Here is a 23,138-nt window from a genome sequence, read left to right as displayed (position 1 = left end):
CTGTTGTTCTCCTTGGGGAGCTCCTGTTCCGTCCAGGTCTTTCTATCTCCCCCTTCTTTCATAAGAGTCCCTGCACTCTTCAAAAAGGTTGGCTATGAATCTCAGCATATGTTTTGATACCCTGCTGTGTATAGTCTTTCAGAGGCCCTCTGTGATAGGCTCCTGTCCTGTTCCCTGTTTTCTCCCTCTTCTGAGCTTTATTTGTAATAGCCAGAAGGTGGAAACAACCCAGATGTCCCTCAGTTGAGGAATGGATACAGAAATTGTGGTACATTTACACAATGGGATACTACTCAGGAATTAAAAACAAAGAAATAATGAAATTTGCAGGTAAATGGTAGGATCTAGAAATGATCATCTGAGGTATCCCAGAAGCAGAAAGATACATATGGCATATATTCACTTATAAGTGGATATTAGATATATAATATAGGATAATCACACTAAAATCTATACACCTAAGGAAGCTAATCAAGAAGGAGGACCCTGGTAAGATGCTCAATCTTCATTCAGAAAGGCAAATTTCAAAGGTTTACAGAAATGTGAGGGATAAAGCATACTGTGGCAAAAATAATCCCAATAGCTCCATGGAAACACCTATTTTAGGACTGCTTTCTTGAACATGAACTCAGAGAGAAAAAAGAAAAACACATTGTGCAATCAACAGCATGTCATTAAAAAAAAAAATAAGCCAAAACCTTTGAAATCTGTGAAATAGTACAGCTGCTATTTATGTCAGTGATGTATAGCATACCTGTCTCCTGCAGCATGTACAATTACACTGTACAAACCCTTAGCCACAAGCCCTGACAAGCAAGGGACTCCATGCAGTACACATGAAGAGCTCCCAGCCATTGTATATTTGATATCTGGTCAGCAGATATCTGCTCACTCCTTTCACTGGAGCAGCTTTGGGGAGGAAGTGTGGGTAGCTAGTATGCTAGCCATCTGTCTAGGACTGCTCCCAATGCGTTCATTTCCGTAAGTCTGTCTCAGTGAGGTTTGCACAGGGTCCCCTGTGCCAATATGATTATGTTAATCCCACAGATTTGGGGAGAAAGACCACCAACCCAAACCATGCCCAAATTAATTAAAGTAAGATTTTTTTTTTCCATATACATGAGGTGTCTCTCCCTAAAGGCAGGGTTCAAGAGATTAACATTGGAAATGAGTAAGATTAAGGCTTTTATAGCTTAAGAGTAAGGAGGTTTCCAGATGGGCGATTTAGCAGGCAAATAGGTGGGGATGCTAAAACATAGCAAGTGGTCATAGCAACAAGATGGTCATAGCAACAAGGTGGTCATAACAACAGGTGGTCATCATAGGGTGATCATAATAACCTTTTGAAGCAAGGACATATCTGTTTCCTGGAAGAGACAATATAGAACATTTGTAGTTAAAGTTAATGGTGGGGCACAGCCCAATCCTTGGGAAACAAAGATTTAATCATAAACAGGAATGAACCTAGTTTGTCTTTACTATAGCTTTCAAGCCCAAGATGGAGGCAGGCTGGTTTATCTATTGCACCCAGAGTTATTTTGAGCCCTATTCACACTTGTATAATACCCAAAGGTCCCTTGAAAATTAGGAGGTTGTTCTTATCTCTCTTGCCTCGACTTTCCACCCATGGCACTCACTGGGTCTTCCCCCTGCTCTCTCCTTCACTGAGGCAGAGGAGTTTGCCTCTGGGCTAATGGTGTCAGATAATGTCATGGCTTCTCAGTGCACCAACATTGCTGCCTTTTGACCTTCCCTTGGCCTTGCCTGTTTGAGTGGAGGCACTTGTAGCCAGAAAACCATGTCTTAGCCTCGGCAGTATGCTAAGTGTGTGGAGAAGATAGTGTCCTTCAGCAGGTCACCATTCTACCAGGAGGCGAGATGTGAGCACTGGAGACAACTGGAGAGGACGAGAACAGTCTACCCCTTGTAGGTCCTTACCCAACCCCAGCCTGACCAGCCCTCCAGCTCCCAGGTTTCCTGGTCACCCCAGGGCAGGAAGAGAGCTTGGATCACTTCAACTGTATAAGAAACAGGGGCTCAAATGGGTGGAGCTTTACCCAAGGTCAGCCACCTGAATCAAGAATGGGTCTCACTTGTCCTGTTTGTCCTTCAGAAAGTTCAACCCCTTGCAAAATACATGTGGGCAATTACTGAGGAGCCAGGTACCTGAGTCACTGATGCCGCCTACAGATGGCCAGCGACTCCCCTCCTGCTGGCTCCTCCACAGTGAGTTCAGATATGTGTTCAGGAGCACATAATTAGAAAGAGAAACCACAGTTAAGGCTAGGTTGCCTCCTACTACATCAGGATGACTGACCGTCCCTGAGGGTTTGTTTCAGGCTCCACTTGGCATAGGAGACAATTAAGTGCAGGCATTCCCCAAGACTTCCCAAAGTCACACATGCTGAAAAGCTAACCAGTGTAGAATGTCACCGACCCCATGGCATCTGGATGTCACCCTCGTTCCTGTCTCCTGCTCTATACAGAACATTAGATATCCAAGTGTAGCCTGCACGTCTACCAGGCTTCCTGCGGAGTCTGTGATTTCACCATTTTTTTCTGTTTCTCCAATAATTATATTCACTGCAAAACTGAACCCAAAAATAAGGCTGACTGCAGACTCAGTTGTCTCTTGCCAGAAGCACACTGGCAGCAGCTGTTGGTTCAAGTTCCTAGTCCCAGGAAGGAGCCTGCTGCAGCCTAAGCAGGGCCTAAAGGCAGTCATGGGACTTAACAAGACTAGCTGTCCACCTGTAAGCTTCCTTGTTACCACACTCTAGGCAAGGTCACAGTCCTCGAGGCCCTCGTGCACCTGTGCTTACTTTGTCTCTCTTGTCTTTCTTCTACCACTGCATATGTAATACATGGAAGGCTAGCCAAACCTAATCCCTTTTATTTGTTATTGTTGATGTTGTTCCAAAGACAGTCTCCTGTAGTGTAGCCCTGGCTATCCTGGAACCTCCTGTGTAGCCTAGGCTGGCCTCAGGCTCTCAGAAGTCTGCCTCAGCCTCCCCAGCACACCACCACTCTCCTAGCTATAACTAAGTTTATTTAAAAGTCTGGTCTGTGGGTTTGTTATTTCAGTGGCGTTTGTGCCTGGCAGCCTTGGAGTTTTGAAATATCGATGGAAATTATCACCCTGGGTATCAGCTGGAATCTTGATACAAAGTATGATGAAGCATTGGCTTGGAGGGACAACAGCTAAGTTTGCAGGGCCTGTGCCAAAACAGTTCTCTTTTATCAGGAATACATAGGTGGCCGCACAATACCAATGTGTGACACATCCTGGGGGCTTGCTTTTGGAAAAAGAAAGCATCACAGCCAGACTTCTAAAAGTTGCAAAGAATTAGTGGTCAAAATTCAGAATGGCAGGATACATTCCTAGACTCAAGGTTGACTGTGCACAAATACCGTCATGCTTGGGGCAGACCCCAGAAAATGCACTCTTTCCCTCTCCATCCATTTTAAGTCCCCAAGCCCTCACACCCACAATTCCCAATGTTAGGGTTGTTTCAGAAAAATTTTGTCAGTTTAAATGAAGAATACTGATAGACCAGCCATAAATGCTGGAATCACCTGCCTGAGCAGCCTTGCATTTTAAAGGCCACACACACCAAATATGCAAGTCTCCTGACTGTTACTTGGTAATTATTGTCAGGACCTGGTCTTTGACCTGCCAGACAGAGCATGGTAGCTATCTCCACTGAAGTGGCCTCCAGTGAGCCCTTTAAGAGCCCACTCAGACCTGGCTGGAGCTGCTAACATCTATCTACACCCTTTCCAGAAGCAGGAGTGGCCTCTTTTGCCCAGGTGTTCTACCACCCCTGTGGGTGCTGTGTCTAGAGGTGACTGCCGCCCTGTGGGCAGAATTGCAGAATAAGTTCTTGGCGCTGTTTCCAGTTGTTGAGTTGAGCAATGCTTTGTTCAATAAGCTAGAGGAGTGAGCACCCTGAGAGGCCCGCAGAGCTTGCTTATGTAGGTGGAGGAGCGGACACAGAGGACAGCCGTTTTTTAGCTACCATCCTGTATGACACTGTGAGGGAGCCAGTCAGCCCACATCAGGATGCTTGTGCTGTGTTGTTTAAGGATGGAAGGACTGGGGTGCTGCACTGTTAAACCCAGCGAAAGCTGCAGAGTTTGGGAATCGGCCCTGTACTGACTGGTTTCGTGTGTCAACTTAACACAGCTAGTCATTAGCGACAAAGGTGCCTCCGTCAAGGAAATGCCTCCTTGAGATCCAGCTGTAAAGGCATTTTCTTAATTAGTGATCAATGGGGGAGGGACCAGTCCATGGTGGGTGCTGCCATCCGTGGGCTGGTGTCCTGGGTTCTGTTTTAAAGCAGGCTGAGCAAGCCATGGGGAGCAGTCCAGTAAGCAGCACTCCTCCATGGCCTCTGCATCAGCTACTGCCTCCTGGTTCCTGCCCTGCTTGAGTTCCTGTCCTGACTTCTAGTGATGGTCTAGGAGCTGGAAGTGTAGGCTGAATAAACCCTTTCCTCCCAAACTTGCTTCTTGGTCATGTTTTGTCTAACACTCCTCTTTTCCTCTTTCCTTTCTTCTTCCTCTTCTGCATTTCTCCTTCCTCTCTCTTTCCTCTTTCTCCTCCTTTTTTTGTTTTTGCTTTTGGGGGTTCAGGGTTTTCTCTTTTGTTTTGTACTTCTGAGAAAGGAATTCATATGGCCTATTAACTCCATCTGGCTTTGAAACAGCTATGTAGCTGAGGGTGGTCTTGAACTGCTGGTGCTCCTGCCTCCACATCCCAAGTTCGAGATTACAAGTGCACGAACCCACACCTTAGTCTTCTTTTGTTACCTAAGTGACCCAGGTGTGGACAGATGGAATGTCATTTCCATAAAAAAGAGTGAGTTTTAGAGAGCAAAATGTGCCTTTTACTCAGCTGTGCTGTATAATGCTCCATCGATACTTTGAAAATCAAAATTACTTTGGCTCCTTTTGTCAGCTTTCTGGGTTTGAGAGGGAAGTGAGTACTTGAGTGCTCATATCTTTAAATGACCCTTAACTGATTTTCTGGAAGGATCAGGTCACAGACCAGACAAGTGTTACTCTGGTGAGGGATTGATTACCCATGGCCAGAAATTGCATTGTTTATGAGTTTGGCCCAATTCTTTTCAATTCTGTGCAGCTTTTAAAATAAAATTGAGTGTGTATGTGTGCCACTAAGGCTAGGGCCAGAAAATGAGTGAGGAGGACATGCTTGTCTTTATCCAGCTTTATCTTCCCTGTGGTTCTGCACATTCTTTGGATACTTGTACAAGAAGCCGCCTAGCTCTGGCCTTGGCCGGGCAGGATGGTCAGACTCTCCAGCAGGAAGCATGGACATCTGTCTATCATCTTTATTTTAAAAATTATGCAGAACATTTTCTGACATCTCAGCTCATCTTCTCACCCACCCTCCTCACACACTCCACATGACACACAAGTAAGAGTTGGAGCTCCTGATATGTGCATTTGTGTTGGAATGGTCAGTACGTCTTCTTGAATAGGCAGACATCACAAGTTTTTGCTCACTGAGCAGAGTTGGAGAGTTGGTGCTGCTCTGTTCTAGATCTTTCCATGAGATCCCAAGAACAGTATTGGTTGACAACTGTGTATGTGTCTCAGGGATTTTGCTCTGGTCAAAGACCTCCAGAAGAGTTAACTGTCCAGTTGATACCTTCTCTTCTCTTTCAGCTCTTGAACATCCCATCGATTCACTATGGGAAACCACTCTGGAAAGCGAGAGTTAACTGCCGAGAAGGCCAGCAAGGTAAGGTTCGGCTGAGGCCAACCCTCCCACTCCCACCCCGAGGCTTTAGCTCAGACAAACACAGAGCGGAATTTTAACAAAAACAGTTCCTGAATGTCTGGGTGGAGATAGACCCTTGCTGTTGTTATTAGATGTTGTTTTCACTTACTCAGCTTTGCCTGTCAGTGGCCTGGGAAGAAAATGTAGGAGGAGAGGGATGGATCGGTACAGAAGGTTGGAGGGAAAAAGAGAGGGGGATGGGAAAGAGACAAAGGTTCCACCTGAGGCCCACTGGACTCTTCTTAGGCTCAGTCTCAAGACAACAGAACCTTCGAGGTCTCTTTGCTCTCTTGGGGAAAAAATGCCTTTGTCATTCAACATTCCTTATTTGTCAGTAGTATTTCTGAATTTCACTATCTACTTGTATGTTGAAGTCATGAATATTTGGACCTGCTTGTTATCAGTAAAGAGCCCTCATTCCCTATGTGAGTTTACAGCACCTGCCTGTGCTGTAAAGGAAGGCCCTGACTTTGGGTTGAGAAGCTGGACCTGAGTCTCGGCTATGGTCAAAGGGTGGGCAGTAGTAGGGCTGTTTCCAAACTCAGACATCCGCCTTCTGAGTTCAGCTGTTCAAAATGCGGGTAGGTCCAAGGTCTTTTCCCCTTGGAATCAGCAACCAGTTCCTGCCCAGGGTCTTGCTCGGTCCCGCTGTTCCTCTCTAGGCCTCCCTCCCCACAGTTCACGCAGATGCCCAGCTGGGAGAGTAAGGCTCCCTCCTCCGCTGCGTGTTCCGTGCTTAGATGAGCCAGGTTTTCCCCAGAATCTGGATTGCCCCCTTCAGAACCTCACACTGTTGGTGACACACCAGTTGTAGCCCAGCCTCAGGCTCATTAGTTTTCGGTTCTTGTCCCTCGCCACGCCTTGTTCAGTTTGTCACAGAACGTTTGGAAAGCACAGATAAGCATGGCAGGGAAAATTAGAAACCATCCCCTCTCCAGAGAGTTGTGCACACCAACTTTCTCTCCCTGGTGGCTTCCCCTCCACGGTCCTTCCTGCTGGGTTCTGACCAGTGGTGTGACTGCTGCTTTCTGAGTGCCTCCCTTCAACATGTACACACGGGCGCTCCGTGACCACAAAGTCTAATTGTGCTCCAAATGGTTGTCTGTCCTCATCACTGAAGTCATTTCTGTTTATGAAGAAATATACTCTCTTAGTCACTTTTTTATTGTTGTGATGAAACATCATGACCAAGGCAACTCGTAGAAGGAAGGGTTTATTTGGCCTATGGTTCCAGAGTGAGTAGAGTCCACCAGGGTGGAGAAGTTTGGCTGCAAGCCGCAGGCGTGTAGGCAGGAACCAGATGCTGAGAGCTCACGCCTTGAACCACAAACATGAAGCAGAGAATGAGCTGGAAATGGTGTGGAGCCTTTAAACTCTCAGAGCCCTTCTCCGGGGACATACCTTCTCCATCAAGGCCTCACCTCCTAACCCTATCCAAACAGCACCGCCAGCTGGGGACCAAGTATGCAAATGCCTGTACCTTGGTAGGACATTCTCAGCCAAACTGCCACATACGCCAACATGCTTCAGCTTTCTGCGTCCCTCCTCCCACCTCTCCGCCACCTAATTCATAGAGGAAGAAAAACTGCTCAAATTCTTTTCCATCCATCTTGTGTCCAACGAAAAACAATGTGTCCTACAGCTGTGGACAAAGGACGACGGTGTGACCCATACAGAGAGGCACTTTTCACAGGTCCGCTGCCCCTTTCCTGCGGCCCAAATAGCATTTCTTTAATAACAACAGGCAGGCCGACTCCAGGTGAGATTCAATCTCCACATCAGCCAAGTGGGTAAATCACACACAACTTTCTGAGATCGTCTCCCCACAAGGGAGTGAGACTTTCTGCTTTCCATGCTAGGACTTCCCCTGAAACAGATTACCTAGCTTCTCCGCTGCTGGTTACGGATATATAAATGACTAACGGTGTGGAGGTGACTCATTACGGTGACACGGTTCCGTTATGCCGAGGATGGTCCTGTGGTTGTGCCTGGAATGTTGGACCCTGGCAGGTTTACTCGATGTGAGGAACCAGCTGCGGCCAAGTCTGCTTGATTAAAATCTACTCTCACCAAAATTGAAAGTGGAAAGACAAGTGCTCGCACAGTGCCAGGCTCTCACAGCCTGAGGCATCCCACCTCTCACAGCCACTGATCTGAAACCCCCGCTTCAAAAGCCTGTCTCTGCCTCCTTCCTGTGTCTGGCACTATAAAGCAAACACAGTGTGCTTTGAATTTGCTTCTTCCTGAGACAGAGCGAAACCTTTTTTTAGGCCACTGTTCTGATGATTTAAAAGCCACAGAGCTTTAAAACTACGTTTTCATGAGTATTTTCATATGTAAGAGCTCTTTCCCAATTAAACTTGGGCTTTTTGTTGCTCTTGAGAATCCAAGAAAAAGCTCCTCTGCTTCAGTGTCCTGAGCTGTTCTCTGGAGCTAGGGTAGGCCCTGCAGGTAGAATTCCCCCATTCATCATTCACCCACCAATCTGGAGCCACAACCAGGGACTGGCCCAAGGAACTCCAGGCCCCTCTGTCCCCTGAGGAATTCCCCTCCTACGCTGAGGTACTGGGGTGACTCCATTCGTCTCTCCTGCCTCTCCTTACAACTTCAGCCACTCAGCCAGATGTTGACAGTCTTGTCATTTCGTCTCTGACAGGCCACAAGACAGAAGAGACACCCTCAGGGCCGTGTCTCCCAGGCTTGAGCACCCCACCCGCTGCAGCTGACCTTCAGGTCCCTGCAGATAAAGCCTGGTTAGCCCTTCTCTGTTACGTGGAGCTCCTTCTCTCAGACACTCCAAGCTCTGGTGGTCCTAGGAAAGTGAGGGGTCCTGGTGTCTTCTCTCTGTGCACCGGGCAAGGTGTTCTCGGAGGGAAACACAGCCTAGGAATGTCATGGCCGGCATCCTCTCCTGCCGAGGAAGACATGTAGGCAGTGGGGGCAAAATCAAGTGTGCCATGCTGTGTTGTTGGTAAGGCCCTGAGACTCCTGAGACTCTGCTTGGGAACCCAGGTCCTGCCACCCAGCTGAAGGGATGCTGGAGTCCCCTAGGGGAACCAAGGCCCCTGGTGAGCGGGGATGGGAAGTGGGCTCCTGAGTCAGGATACAGTCTCCTGGATGGGGTGTCAGTTCCTCCAAGCGTCATGCCTACTGTCAGAAATGGGAAAGTCCCCATTTCTGATGCTTCTTCCCAGTCATAAACCTCTGTCCTTTGCTAACTTGACATACACACACAAATGCATGTATGTATGTATGTATTTTTTTTAACCAATCTGCCCTGAGTAGTTTAGGGAATGCGCTCAAGAAACAATATGGGGAGCCACAATCATGAGAGCGTTTGAGGGTGGGGAGGAAACTGGACCCACGGGCTAAAAGCAGCCTTCTGCCTGGGATGCCCTGTGCTCTGCAGTCCTGGGTGTTAAGGCTTCCCCCATCAGCTGCCAACTAGGGGAGGGCATTGCCACAGTTAGAGTCCATGGAGTTTCAGGCCACCGACTCCTTGGGAGGCCCCGTGTGCTCAGAATGGTGGACACTGATTCCCTGCCCCCTCCCCTTCTCCTGTTAAGTTTGCTCTTTGAAAAATTCTGGTGACAGCCATGCCTCCAGTTAATGACCCAGCAAGTGTCCAAGACCCACCAGGGGGTTTCCAACACAGCGCTGGTACTAATGTAGGCTCCTCTTGAGAACCAGACTCTGTGGCCTGGCTCAGAGGTGTCTATGGTAAAAACTTAATATAGAGAGAAGGTTAACCTCTCGAGACTATTTTCATTCTTACAGGTCACAGGGTGGATGTCTGGGGGTCCAGCGGTCATGGGGTGGGTGTCCTGCCTTCTCCATGCGTCCTCCTGTGGTTCCTCATATGCAGCTATCTCATGTTGGAGCAGGGCCCACGCTAAGAGCTTAAGCTTAACGGGGCTTCCTCGTCAAAGGGCTCATCTTTAAACAGTTACTTTCTGAGAAGCTGGGAGTTAATATTTCAGTGAATGGATTTGGGGATAGACAATTCAGTTCTCAACATATGTACTATTTGATAAGTCCTGGTGAGGACTGTCGTGGTGGAGAGGTTAGGGACGAGAGCTTTCTAGACCCAGTGTGGCCTCAGCCCCTGAGCCTTCCCCCTGGGAAGCTAGCAATACTTGTCATCCTGCCCCTCTCCAGAACGACCCTATCACAGTGCAGGCTCTACCATACAAGACACCCCAAGAACTGGCCTAACCCACAGGCCAGGCTCCTAAGGTTTACCTTCTTGGTATCCTCTGGCTAGACATGGAACTTGTAATTCCTAAGTGGCTGCATTTCTTCGAAGTCCAGATAGCTGCTGGGGTGGATTCGTCCATTCTTCCATTCTTTTGTGCATCCGCAGTTTTCTTCTTAAACACCTGGTAGGCTCTCAGCATTGCTGGATTCCGGATGAAAACCCAGCTAGTGTCACTGGCTGCTTAGATTACACTGGGCTACAGCCACCACAGGAGTTATACTCCGAGCAGAACAATGAAACAATGGCACCCCCGATCCGTAACGAGGTCCAGTGCAATTCACCTCATTCAGAGGCATAACAAGAATGCAGACAGGCACTGGTGCTGCTTGGGCGCTACCGTAAGGTGGCAGACCAGAGAATCACCAAGGGGAGGGCACCTCAGCTGAGGTAGAATCACCGAGGGGGAGGGCACCTCAGCTGAGGCATTGCATTGGTCAGACAGGCCTGCAGTCATGTCTGTGAGAGACTGTCTTGACTACTGATTGATGTGGGAGGCCCCGCCCACTACAAGCAGCACCATCTCTAGGCAAGTGATCAGTGCTGTATAAACAAGCCAGTTGTACACAAACCAATGGAGCAAGAAATCCAGTAAGTTGCGTTCTTCCATGGTATCTGCTTCAGTTTCTTCTTGAGTATGTTCTCTGGATTCTTTCAATGATGGATTGTTACCTGGAAGTCAATTCATTCAAATAACCCATTTTCTCCCCCAACTTGCACTATGGTCAGCATGTTTTATCATGTCAACAGAAAGCTAACTAGACTTGCACTGCTGTCTGAATGGGACATCAGAGCAAGCCTGAAGGAGCCACAGACCTTAAAGGTGTGGCACCTTTGCAGACTGAGGATGGGGCCAAGATCAGCATTTCCTGGGGACCAGGTCAGGCGCATTAAAATACTGTCCAAAGAAAGAAGAGACTTTGGTACTCTCTGTAGCATCCTTTCCCGCAAGCCTCCTCAGAGTGCTGGAGGCCATGGCGTCTGTGACTCTACTAACAGCTCTGCTGTGCCAGCTTCCTAGAGAGGGAAACCATCTGACCTTAAAGATCCTAGCTCTATTTGGTCATCATGACACTCGTCATAGGGACTGCTGGGAACCTGGGTCGGTTTTAAGGGTTGCTGTTATTGAAGTAGCTTCTTCACTCCCACTGAAATCTCCTTTCTCTTCATAGTGCCAGGTAGAAGGAGCCCCTGTCCCTCAGCACACAGGGGCGAGAGAGACTTTGCTGCTGAGAAGACAGCCCGAGTGACTTCCCAAAGGTCAGCTGCTTCCCTGAGGGGCATGTAGACACGGGTGCCATTGTTCCTTTTAGCGTTTCCCAGACCAGCATCCTACAGAGAAGAGTGGTCTCCCTATGACCTGCAGATGCCAGACTAGCGATGGTCCATAGGTGAAGGGAGTTGTAAGAAGGAGATTGTGAGCCAGGAAAGACAGAAGAAGTCCACTAGGGCACCTAGAAAGGAGCCTGATGCTGGCCACACTGACCAGAGCCCTCAGGGAGCCGTCCCCACCCTTATCAGAGCCCAGAGCATTTCTGCCCGCTCAACAGAGTTCACCAGCTTTGCTTCATTGGTGAGAAATCACTGGAAAGTTCTGGAGTAGTTCTGGCCTTTAGAGTCCTCTGGGTCCTCCCCCACCTTCTTGGTGGCCTCCTTTCCCACCCACAAAAAAAGACTGGGGTTCACACTGCCCCACTCATGGGAAAGACTGGGGTTCGCACGGTTCTGGGACTTTGGTTGGACATTAAAATGATCTCATGTTGGCTTTGGGCAAAGAGGTTTTGCTCCCTGCCCTGGGTAACCCCACCTTTGGCAAATAACTTGCATATTTAACCATCGTTCCAACCCCATTCTCTCGCACTGAGACTGATACTAAAGTGACATTCTGAAAGAAGAGACACTTGGTTTGCAAATATAGGCAGAGTTGTTGAAGCAACACAAAGCTTTCCCCTGAGCTGAAAACAGCGTCTTTCACTCTGACAGGGAAAATCTGTTTCTGTGGGAACACTGGCACCCCAGCTGTGAGGGGTGTGCTGGCTGCTCCTCCAGGCCACTCTGCATGTAACTTCATGCTGCACCGAGCAGCTATGTGATGCCAGATCCATAGCTTGTCAGTACGCTCTGCTCCTTCCCTCAAGCCTGCCTCAGGAACGAGAAGTGGCTAGATTCAAACCAGCTAGCCTCAGGCTGCTCTGCCAAGTCTTCTCTTCTCCCCACAGAGGCTGGGTTCAGGCAGATCAGCCATGCTGTAGGTTCTGCTCATGACCGCATCAGCAGCACCAGGACAAGCCGGTGTCTAGGCATGGCTTGCCGAATGGCCAGACACTAGCCAAGCTGCCCAGAATATTCCAGGAGGCACTGTGCTGTGCCACACAGGCAGGTGGCTGTGAGTGACACCCAAAGCCACAGTGTGAGGAGGGCAGGGTCTCCATCCTCAGTGCCCAGAAGATATTGGAAAAGGAGACAGAAGCCTGACTCTCCAGAGCTTCTAGCCTTTGGTGTTCTTTCCTGGTTCAGCCCTCACTCTTCCAGACCCATAGCACAGCACAGGAGCAGGAAGTGCCAAGGCTGCCCCCACACACAGTTAAAGACAGCCACAGCACGGTGAGAAGGCTGTGCACGGCGGGCAGCAGATTCACCGCGGATCTCGCCTTTCTGATCTGACTGACGGCAGCGTGTGGGTGGGGGTTGACCCACTGCGTGGGCAGGGCTAGAGCCATCTTACAGGCAAGTCACCTAAACACTAGGTTTTGGGAACTCAGGCATTTCTCCAGTTACTGCAGGATGTATGATTGAGAGCTTAAGAGACTGGAAGGCGGGGGCTAGGGTGACACACATGTGGAAGTGCCGGGGCAGTGTTCAGAAGGTTCTTGGTGGAAAAGTTCTCGGGTGTGTTGAGTCACAAGTGATTTTCCTCCGTGGTGAATTCAGAGCAAAAACCTTTCCCCATAGCTTCATACTCAAAGAATGACTACAGGGTAGACTCCAGAGTCTGTGCAGGTGTGCTGCTTATCTGAAAACCGGGGAACACAGGTGCCTTTGTAAACCAACGGCGGCCACAGGTCTCACCAAAGGCAATGTAATTATTAACATCATGCTGTGTAATTAGTGAGCATGTCCGGGGCTGATGGCTATGAAGCTGCCTGAGCACACTGAAAAGCCCAACCACCTGGTCTGGAGACAGCCCAGGGCTTTGCTCCTCTCAGGTTCTGGACCCAATGGCAGCCATTGTCTCCAGCTAGCCATTAGGGTGTCTGAGCCTTTTTCTCTCTGAGTTCACTGTGTGCTCAGCAGAGCCAGGTCTGTGAGTCTGAAAGTGACACAGAAGTCTAGAAGAGCTCTGAACGGCAGGTTGAGCCGGGACTTTGGGTGGTTCAAGTCTGAGAACACCCAAGGCACGCAGAGCCTGGAGGAGATAACATTTGTTCTCACCTACATTGTAGGACTTGGGCTGGCTGGTGGTTTTCATTTAGTTGACAAGTTGGTTGGTTTTGTTTGATTGGTTGTTTAATTGGTTGGTTGGTTATCTGGTTGATTAACTGGCTGGTTTTGGTTAGTTGATTTTGGTTAGGTTTTGTTGGTTGGTTGGTTACTTGGTTCACTAGCTGACTAGTTTTGGTTGGTTGGTTGGTTGGTTGGCTTATTGGTTAGATGTTTGGTTTGGGTTGGTTTGCATTAGTTTTATTAGCTAATTGACTTCATAGTTTGTTTCTATTAGAAACTGTGACACCGTTCGTAAGTATCTGTCACCAAAGTCTCTGGGTACAACAGTTATTAAGTAGAAATGGTCTGTTTAGCACTGGCTGTTAGGTGATCGCTGTAGACAGGACAGCAGCATAGAGCAGGAACAGTGGGTTGTGCTGCAGCTGCCTCCATGCCCTCCCAGATTTGGGCCCAGAGTAGCCTCAGGGCACAGAGGAAAATGGCTGACATTCACTAATCCAGAGCCTGAAGCTCTGAGGTCCCCCATGTTCACTGGCAAGAGCTCTGATAGGAGGCCGGGGACAGATACCATCAACTGTCATCCGAGCTGGGATACCTCAGCCAGAGCAGGATGTCTGGAGCCTGATGAAGAAGGGGAGTTAATGGAGAGAGTCTGTGACATCATATGTGATATTGCTTCCCATTCAACCTGCTGTTCACGCTTGACTGACAGCAGGAAGGCAGGCAAGGCAGCACAGACGTTCACTGAGAGTCCTTCCCCAGGAGTACCACCCTGCTGGCTCAGGTGGGGCTTGGCCTTCTGACCACGGGCACGTATGCATTGTCCCCTTCAGACGTCACGCATGAGAAGCCTGTGGTTGAACACATGCTGTTTCCATGCCAATCGTGCTGCTCACCTGTCCCCTTGCCCGTAAACCTCACTGCACCACCTCTATTATCCCATGCCGGGAAAGTCCAGAAATGCCACTGCTGACCATACCTTTGAGGCCATGTCTACTTCAGACTCTGAAAGTTCAGGACATGTGCTTTCTGTCCTCGGGACCCGCTTTATAAAGGTTTCCATTTGGACTTTTTAAAGATGGTTTTTATTATTCTAAGTGTGTGCATGCACACATGTGTGGGTTCTTATGAGGACATGAGTGCAGGTGCCAGAGGCCAGAAGACTTGGATCCTCAGAACTGGACTTCCAGGCAGTTATGGGCCACCTGCTGTGGGCACCGGGAACTGAACTCTGATCCTTGCAAGAGCAGTGTGCACCCACCCTCAACTCCTGAGCCATTCTCCTTCCAGTTTCAGAAGCAAGAGCTTTAAGGACAGAATGCACTTGTGGAAATGTGTCTCTTGCTTGTACATATGTAGATGTGATAGAGGGGTGAGAAGTCACATGCGCTATGTACATACGTAATGATATGAATTTTTGTTTGTGGAGATGTGTCTGCTCCTGTGTGTATTATCTGTACTCTGTGTATGTGTATTTGTGATATGTGATATGTATATACATGTATGTACATACATGTGTATGTGTGTGCTATGTTGCTAAGTGTATGTGTGCTCCGTGTGCATGTGTGTGTTCTGTGCATGTGTGTGCCTGCACTATGTGTGTGTGCGCTCTGTGTGTGATTGGGTGTGTGCTCTCTTGTGTATGCTGTGTGTATGTTCTGTGTGCATGTGTGTGCTGTGTGTGTGCCCTCTGTGTGTAATTGCTGTGTGTGTGCTGTGTGCATGTGCATATGTGTGTGTGCATATTGGGGCATTATTATATGTGGACGTGGCCTAGCAGGACTGCCCCACAGTTGGCAGGCCTGACCTCTAACATCTACTACAGGAATGGCCTCTCAGACTCAGTTTGCCATTCTGCATCTGGAGAGTTCCAACACACCATTTGCAAACTGACGCCTGCATTAATCTAAGAATCATGCTTTTAAAATGCAGTCATCAGGTAGTTGTGGAGAAAGTTCAGCTTTGAGCTTCTGCCTCTGGGACTTGGAACAGAGTCCTGGTTATTGACTGTCTCCTAATTATCCTTTCCAAGCCCTAAGCCACCACACACACCTTAGTAAATAAACAAGGCGGCCGCCACCACGCAAGCGGCCTGTGGCAATGCAGCGTCCTTGCCATGTGGGCTATTCACCCCCCTGTACAGTTCATAACTGCACTAAGGCATGTGACAGAAGAACCTTACAGGGGAATGGAGCGTGCAGGGTGGGGGAGGGGTTGAGAGGGCTTTTCCCCTCTGGCAATCCCCATGAGGAGGGAAGGGTGCTGTGGGCCCACTGGCTACCCTGAGCAGTGGCACACCAGTGTGTGGGATACAGTGACCTCACCCGGGTTCATGCCAGGGTGGGAAGAGACCAGAAGAAGGAGGTAAGGACACAGAGTAAGGCTGCCAGGAGCACCCAGCCTCCCCCAGGTTGAGAAGCCCCTCCCCCACGCTCAATGGTATAGAAAGGGGCGGAGTTCCTCATCCTGTTTCTCCGCTCCTAGGAGATGGCTCAGTGTTATGGTTGTACATTGCACTCTTAGCCCAAGAGATAAGTGCCTTGCCCACTTGCAGCCGTGACTCCATCTGTGTTGGTTAACGAACGAAAGGCCGTAGTGATTGGGGCAGCAGTTATAGTCAGGCTTCTTTAGTAACATAAACGGAAACAGCTGGAGGTCGGTTTTGACATTTTTAAAGTAGATTATTCGGTACAGTTGCAAGGAACCACGACAGAGTTTGGAGAGTGCAGGGAGAGGGAGTTGCCCTTGCCAAGCCCTTCTTTCTGCGCCTGAGTTTTATCTGATTGGCCGCTGGAAGGAGAGAGCTCACCACTCTGAGAAGGGACAGCCCAGCCCCAGCCTCGCCCTCCCTAGTGGACACCTCCTGGTTTACAGCCTTTTGTGTTTTGCTCCTGAGCGTGCAGTGCAGTACCTAAAGTTAAAGCCAGATGGAGGAGACTGACCCACGGTGATGCTTTTAAAGTCATGATTCTCTCAGTGCTTAAAAGTCACACTTCACAACTAGCTCAGAAAAGCCCATGTGCACACTTCCTGCGTCGTCACGTGGCCTGTGTGGATGAGCAGAAAGCACCAGAAGATCTTTCATAATGCCTTCACAACTTGGATCTTCTGGTAACCACCCTGCAGTTTGATTGTTATCACCTTGTGTGAACCCGGAGGCACCTGGGGTACAGACAGCCTCCCGAGCACATTTTTGCAAAGAACGCCATGCTCAGGTGGCTGCTGAGTGAGGAGCTGGCCTCAGCTGATCTTGGGGGTCAGCAGCTCCTTGCTGAGTGTGGAAAATTCATGACCCACAGTCTAGTCCTTTCGAAAGCTCAAGTGATTCACTCTGCCAGCCCTCCCACCAAGCTAAGGTAGGCTTGCTGCTCCCCACAACCCTGAGGCCACAGGACCACAGAGATGGCTTTGAAGGATGCGCTGCCGAGATAGGATGGGAAATCCATTTCACAACCTGGGTGTGGTTTTTTGAGGCAAAGGGGCAGAGTGCAGCTGCAGTGACAAAGTCCAGGGAGCTTCTCTCTGTCCCTCTGTCCTTAATCTTGTTGCACTGGTGCATTCAAGTGTGTTTTTTCCTAAGTAGCTTTTATGGTCACCTTTCCAAAGATTTGGCAGTTCAGAAACAGTGAGGAGGCAATAACTGTGGATACCTAGCAATGATGCCCACACTGGCTGTACTGGGTTTGCCCACATGAGCTTGCCTGCCTTGAGAGTGGGAGGGGCACTGGGAGATTCTGCATAATGAAGATCCGTGTATATTCAGGAACACATCTGCACTCTTGGTATATTACTCTTTTGTTTTAAGCAGAGATAAGTCTTATCTCAAAGACAAGATTTGACTTAAAGCCACTAAGTAGGGGACCACCGAGAAACCCACAGAGCTAGCCTAGAGGAAGCAAGCCAAGACGGTTCTGTATTATACAAAACCAAAGTGTTTGCCTTCAAAAGAGGTCAGAGGTTTCTGCCACTTTATTCTACTTCTACGTTGTGGCTGAATGAAGACCTTCTGTAACTTACTTCATTAATTACCATTCTGGGTTATATAAGGGCATGCTCACACAAACATATAAGGTCCTTCACCCCAATCCCTGCCACAGCCTCTGCCCTGTGGTATCTCACCACACCCCTTCCGTTCTTCCCCTTCCCTCCCTAGACAGCCTTGCTTCTGTCTTGTGTTAACTGTTTAGTTCTGTGTATTCTTCATGCAGTACAGGACCCACCAAAGAGAGAAAGGATGTGGTGCTTGTCTTTCTGAGGCTGATTCACTTAGTGATGAGTTAATTCACTTAGTGATGAGTTCCTATTAAGCTCAAGTTAGACATGAAAATCACTGAGCATCAAGCTGCAGCTGACAGCACCAGGCAGAGCAGACACGTCCCTCTCTCTTCTGCTCTCCTGAGGGGCCATCTTTCCCACCCTTCTGCCAGCCGAGGTAGCAGTAGCGACCAGGAGTAAACAGCAAGGTATCTGTGCTCCTGAAATAGAAGCCAGTTTGCCCAGTTGCATAACAGACCTCAATAAGCAGTTTCAGTGACACACTGAGTGATGCTTCTCCTGCTGCGACTTTGCAAAGCCGGTGCTTAAGCCAAATCCCCAGCACATTTCTTTGCATTCATTATTTAAAGACTTCTGCACTCTTAACCACTCTTAACCGCACCCCAAAAAGATCTCCCGACTGCTGTGCTGCAAAACTAAGACGTTACGGGATTAAGCTAAGGAGGTGTTTCCACAGAAAAGTGGCTTCGGAGCTGCATGAAGACAGACTGAGGTGCACAGGACTCTAAATCTCTCACTGTGTGCAAACTGCAAACAGACGTCTTCCGGGTGTGGGACATTTCCCTCTCATCCTTTTCTTTTTCAGTGCTAGGGGTGGAACCCTGGGCCTCTTATGCTAGACAAGTGCTCACTGCTGAGCTGTGCTCCAGCCCTGTGGGTGTATGTGTGGGTGTGTCTGTCTGTCTATCTGTGTGTCTGTGTGTAACACCTTTGTAGAGACGTAGTTCGTATACCTACAGACTAAAAATGTTCAGTGCGGTTTCAGCACACTCACAGCTGTGTGTGCCATTTAGAACATGACTCTCCCAAACCACATCTGCCCCTCAACCATCACCCCACCCTCAGAAGCCGCTGGTTCTCCAATGGTTTCCCCATTACAGAAGGTCACATGGATGAATCATCTGGGTGGCCTTTTCGTGTGTGGCTTCTTTCCAAAACATTACATTTTCAAGGTTTGTCCATGCTGTCATATGTGTCTTACTGCATTTCTATCTCCCCCGTGTCTGTCTGTCTGTCTGTCTCTCTCCTTATTCCCCTCCCCTTTCCCCTTGCCCCTCCTCCTCCTTCTCCCCTTCCACTTCCTTTCCTCCCTCTTTTCTCTCTCCTGTCTAAAGTTCCATTGTTGAGATACCTTATGTTTTGATTACCTGCTCATATGTTGATGGGTATATGGGACCCTTCCTCCTCCGAATTATCATAAATGATGCTTCTGTGGATATTTACATGCAGGTGTTTTAGGTAGATTTGTGTTTCTTTTCTCTCTCAAGAATACACCTAGGAATGCAGCCGATAATTCATTGTTCGCCTATGTTGAACTTTCTGAGGAACTGCCAGCCCTTTCCACAGCAACTGTACCACCTGCAAAGGCTCAGAGCTGGGTCTGAGGGTCCCATATTATACCCCATAGGCAGTTCTGATGGTGCTGTCTGACATGAGTACCATTTATACCCAAGGGTCCCATCATTCCTGCCCATGACTGGTTCTGAGGGTGTCATCCAACATGTCAACCAGCTGGGTCTCGGGTGCAGTTTCACTACATACTCACAGGGTCTCACTGTGGCTTTGCACATCTGGAGACATAATGGTATTGAGCATCTTTTCAGGTCCCAAGTCACCACTGGAAGAGGAACATGCTAGCCAGCTCCATCTGTTCTTTGAGAAAAATGTCCTCCACCATCTTTTTAAAATTAGACTTCCTTGTGTGGTCGACTTGACTTGTGGAGGTTTATTACAATCTCGATGCTTGATCTACATCACATAAAAGATTCCATTTTTTCCCATTAAGATCCAGGTTTCTCCTTCCATGCTGGGATCCAGGAATCAAACTTATAATGTCTGAAACAATGCTCTATCCAGTATTTTTGTTATTTTTCTTCCTTTTGTTGTTGCTGCTGTTATTCATCCTAAATCAGTGTTGAACCGGAATAAGACCAGAAGCTGCTTTAGACACAGTAAAGTGTGCTGTGGTGTCACAGCTTATAATGCTGGCATTTTCTGGAGGTTGGAATACCGAGAGTTCAAGGTCACCCTTAGCTATGTGTGGTGTTTCAGGCCAGCCTGGAATACATGGGGCCCTGTCAAGAACAAGTGAAGTGAGGGGAGGCTGAGCAATAAATCCAAGCTGTATTTTAGAGCTTTTGACTAGCACGCAAGGGAGCTTTCCTTGTGGTGCCTCCTCCATCCTTCATGATTTCAACCGCTCTATCACGAGATTTAAAGTTTAAAGCGTACAGGAGTCTTCCCATCGCATGGGACCCCAGCAGGCAAGTGTGTGCTGCACACACAGGCTGTGGGAGGCGCTGCATCTGTGCCGTACGGGGCTCAAAGTGCTGCTTCCTCATGGAATATAGAGCCGCTGAGGCCCAGAGGTGGCCCTGAGGAGGCTGGAGAGAGAACTTGAACTATGCTTTGTGAAGGAGGAAGGCAGAGGACCAGAAGGAGACCACACACCACTGAGCTTCAGTGTGTCCTGAAAGAGAGGGAGGCCTCGACTTCCTCGTCTCCGATCCCAGGTGCTGACAGTCAACACTAAACTGTTCACCACAGTGGATACGAATGTGGCCTTAGACTGCCTGGCCACTGCCCCATCATTACCGACACCTCCCTTCCCTGGCTTTGCTGTAGGCCTACCCACAGCAACTCAGCAGTCACTTTGGACCCTCTCCGTCGCTCCCTCCACTGAAGCTGGCACTGGAATCCAGGAATGAAAGCTTTCCCCCCAGGGCCACACAGTGAGTGTATACCCTTCTCAGGCATTGGGTTCCAAATCTGTGGCTCTGCAGGTTTCAGTGATGGCCCTGGGCCTGTGACTCACCTTTCGACTCAGACTTGCCTTTCTGGGAAGGCCATGGCAGGGTGCCCTGGCACAGCCCAGGTTCCACAGCCCCGTGGCTGAACCCAGCTCTCAGCCACAGGCACGACCAGAGGCCAAGAGTTCTGAGGTGATTGTGTGCTCGAGGGCTATAGCTTTGGTTTAGCTCCAGCTGAGGTCCCAAGTCACCACTGGAAGAGGAACAGCAGGATCTGAGGGCTACAGCCCACCCCTGGTTCCAGCTGAGGTCCCAAATGACCCCTGGACCATGAGGGATAACAGGATCTGCCAGGTAGAACCTACTGGGGAGAAAGAGAGAGGAAAGCTTGAGAAACCCCACACCTTCTTCACCCCTAGGCCACCAGATGGGTCCTGGCTCAGGGATTCTTGTGAGAAGACCCTCTCCATCTCTTTTATCCCAGATGTAGAGAGGAGGGTGAGAATAGTAACCTCTGATGAATAGTCTTCATATACTTTCATGTTATTTTCTTCCCCCTGACCCCTGGAAAAAAATTTTAGACACATATGTTTGCTTGTCCATTATTTCCAGACAGAATCTTTTGTAGCCCTGTACTCACTGTGTATACAGCCAAGGACAGCACTGAATTTCTGACCCTCCTGCCTTCATCTCCTCAATCTGAGGTTATGTGCATGTGTCTTTGTGTGTGCTATGGATCAGACTCAGACCTTGTGCATGCCAGGCAAGTGTCCTACCAACTGAGCGACATCTCCAGCCCGCTAACACTAACATTATCTGCAGTGGCATTGTCAGGACAGATACACAAGCTATCCTTGTGTTCTCTGCTGGCTGCAGGTGTGTGGTCCTCTGTCCAGCCTCTAGGTTCTCTAAGTGAACACCCCTGCCTCGAATGCTAGCTGCTGTTTTGGGTCTTAGGTACTTGACACAGATGCCTCAGGGTCGCCAAGGTCCTGGGCATCCGAAATGGCAGGTGAGGAGTTAACTTCCGTCCAGAACTTGTTCCTTGTCGACCCATTGGGTTTTAAGGGATTCAAAGCTCCCCAAAAAACCCATTCCTACATGTGCTTTCTAAGTTAGATAGTCTGGGGTGGCCATGTTCAGAGTTTAACACAATCAGCTCTGTAGTGCACCGCTCTGTGACATGTTATAACACCATTGTCCTCCTGAGTGTTCGCCAGTGTGAATCAGAACACGGTAGTATCTTCCTCTCCCGGGGCCTCTCCTGCCACCATCCAGAACTTTACACAGTACATAGAAACATGCTTTCTGACCATTCCCCCAAAACGTATCACCATCAGGCCATTAATCCTCCAAAACTGGAAGGAAAAACAAACAAACAAACCAACAAAACAAAACAACCCTGATACTTGTGAGTGAGTGTAGCTAGAAACACTGCAGGTGAGTGATACATGAATGTATGCGCACAGGTATGCGTGCCTATGTGTGCACCTACACAGTATGCTCGTATCTATGCCAGCTAGGTGTCTCTGAGTGGCAGGTGGCGCTCTGAGGTGGGTGTGTCACTCACACGTCCCGGCACTGATTATTTAGAAGCATGTGACTAGATGACTGGTTCAGAGTCACAGTTTCCTCCACTGTGAATGGCCTAAATCTGGCATGGCAGCTCCAGCCTGGCATGTGAAGAAGGCCCGCTGTGTTCAGGAGGTCTGGGGAGGACAAAGTGGAGGTTGGGGACCAAGACTCCCGGAGGCCCTTGGCCTCTCCTCCCATGCAAGGCCTCATGCAAGGCCCCCTCTGAGCCCATGGGAAGCTGCTACCTGACACTTGAAGGTCAGAGCTAACCACTGAAGGTCAAAATTAACCACTGAAATTTCTTTTCCCTGTTCTTCTCTTGGAGAAGATGAGACTGGCTCCTAATAAGCTAGAAGCATAAAAATCTCTTAGCAGCAAGAGTCGCCGCTTTCCTTTCTCTACCATCTCTGGCTGTGTGTGCCAACATTCTGCCAAGGCTGGCTGTGAGGATGGGTTAGCTTCCCGTGGTTTCAACTACAGTCATGTAATTCAGAAACTTACAGGCCAGGCTTTGATCACGTCAAAGGGTTAAAGAGCTTGTTTGTTGTTCTGAAAGGCCAGACGGAGTATCTCCCTGCCTTCCCTGGCTCCTGTCTGTCTTTCCTGTGTCCTGGTTTCTTTCTGTGTCCCTGCCATTTCTCCCACATGGCCAAGCGTGCCTCCCCTGTGACAATCCCACTCAACAGATTCAGCCCACACTGATCCACTGTGATCCTCCTGTGATTTTACTGCTGTGGTGAAGGCCCCATTTCCACCCAAGGTCAGAGTCCCAAACACCAGAAGTTACAGCATAGACATATTTTAAGGGACATGGAACCCATAGCCATTTGAAATCCAAGAGTGCCCATGCAGGCAAACTGTCTGCAAAAACAGGAATAGCCTGGCTACTATATTGTATCATCCTTTCATTGAAACCATCCACTTGGATGGTTGAGCAAGTGGTTAGGCAGAGCAAGAGTCTACTCTGAGCTGAGCCCCACCACTCCCTAGAAGAGAATGGCTTTTGTTGCAAAACAAACAAACAAACAAACAA

At 48.9% G+C, this 23,138-nt stretch overlaps 1 protein-coding gene across 2 annotated transcripts in view; it reads left to right on the top strand.

Moving 5' to 3' along the window:
• The first annotated feature begins 5,701 nt into the window (after positions 1-5,701).
• Mbp (myelin basic protein) overlaps positions 5,702-23,138 on the top strand; it is an 80,745-nt gene continuing 63,308 nt past the window's right edge. For both annotated transcript variants that reach the window (XM_021658725.2, XM_021658724.2), the window contains exon 1: positions 5,702-5,767. In XM_021658725.2, the coding sequence (XP_021514400.1) occupies positions 5,717-5,767 (51 nt within the window). In that variant the 5' untranslated portion in view covers positions 5,702-5,716. The remainder of the gene's footprint in view (positions 5,768-23,138) is intronic.

The sequence above is a fragment of the Meriones unguiculatus genome, chromosome 2 (assembly GCF_030254825.1).
Source record: "Meriones unguiculatus strain TT.TT164.6M chromosome 2, Bangor_MerUng_6.1, whole genome shotgun sequence".
Classification (NCBI taxonomy): Eukaryota; Metazoa; Chordata; class Mammalia; order Rodentia; family Muridae; genus Meriones; species Meriones unguiculatus.
Note: the sequence above shows the minus strand (reverse complement) of the source record. Positions and strands in the feature narration are given on the sequence as shown.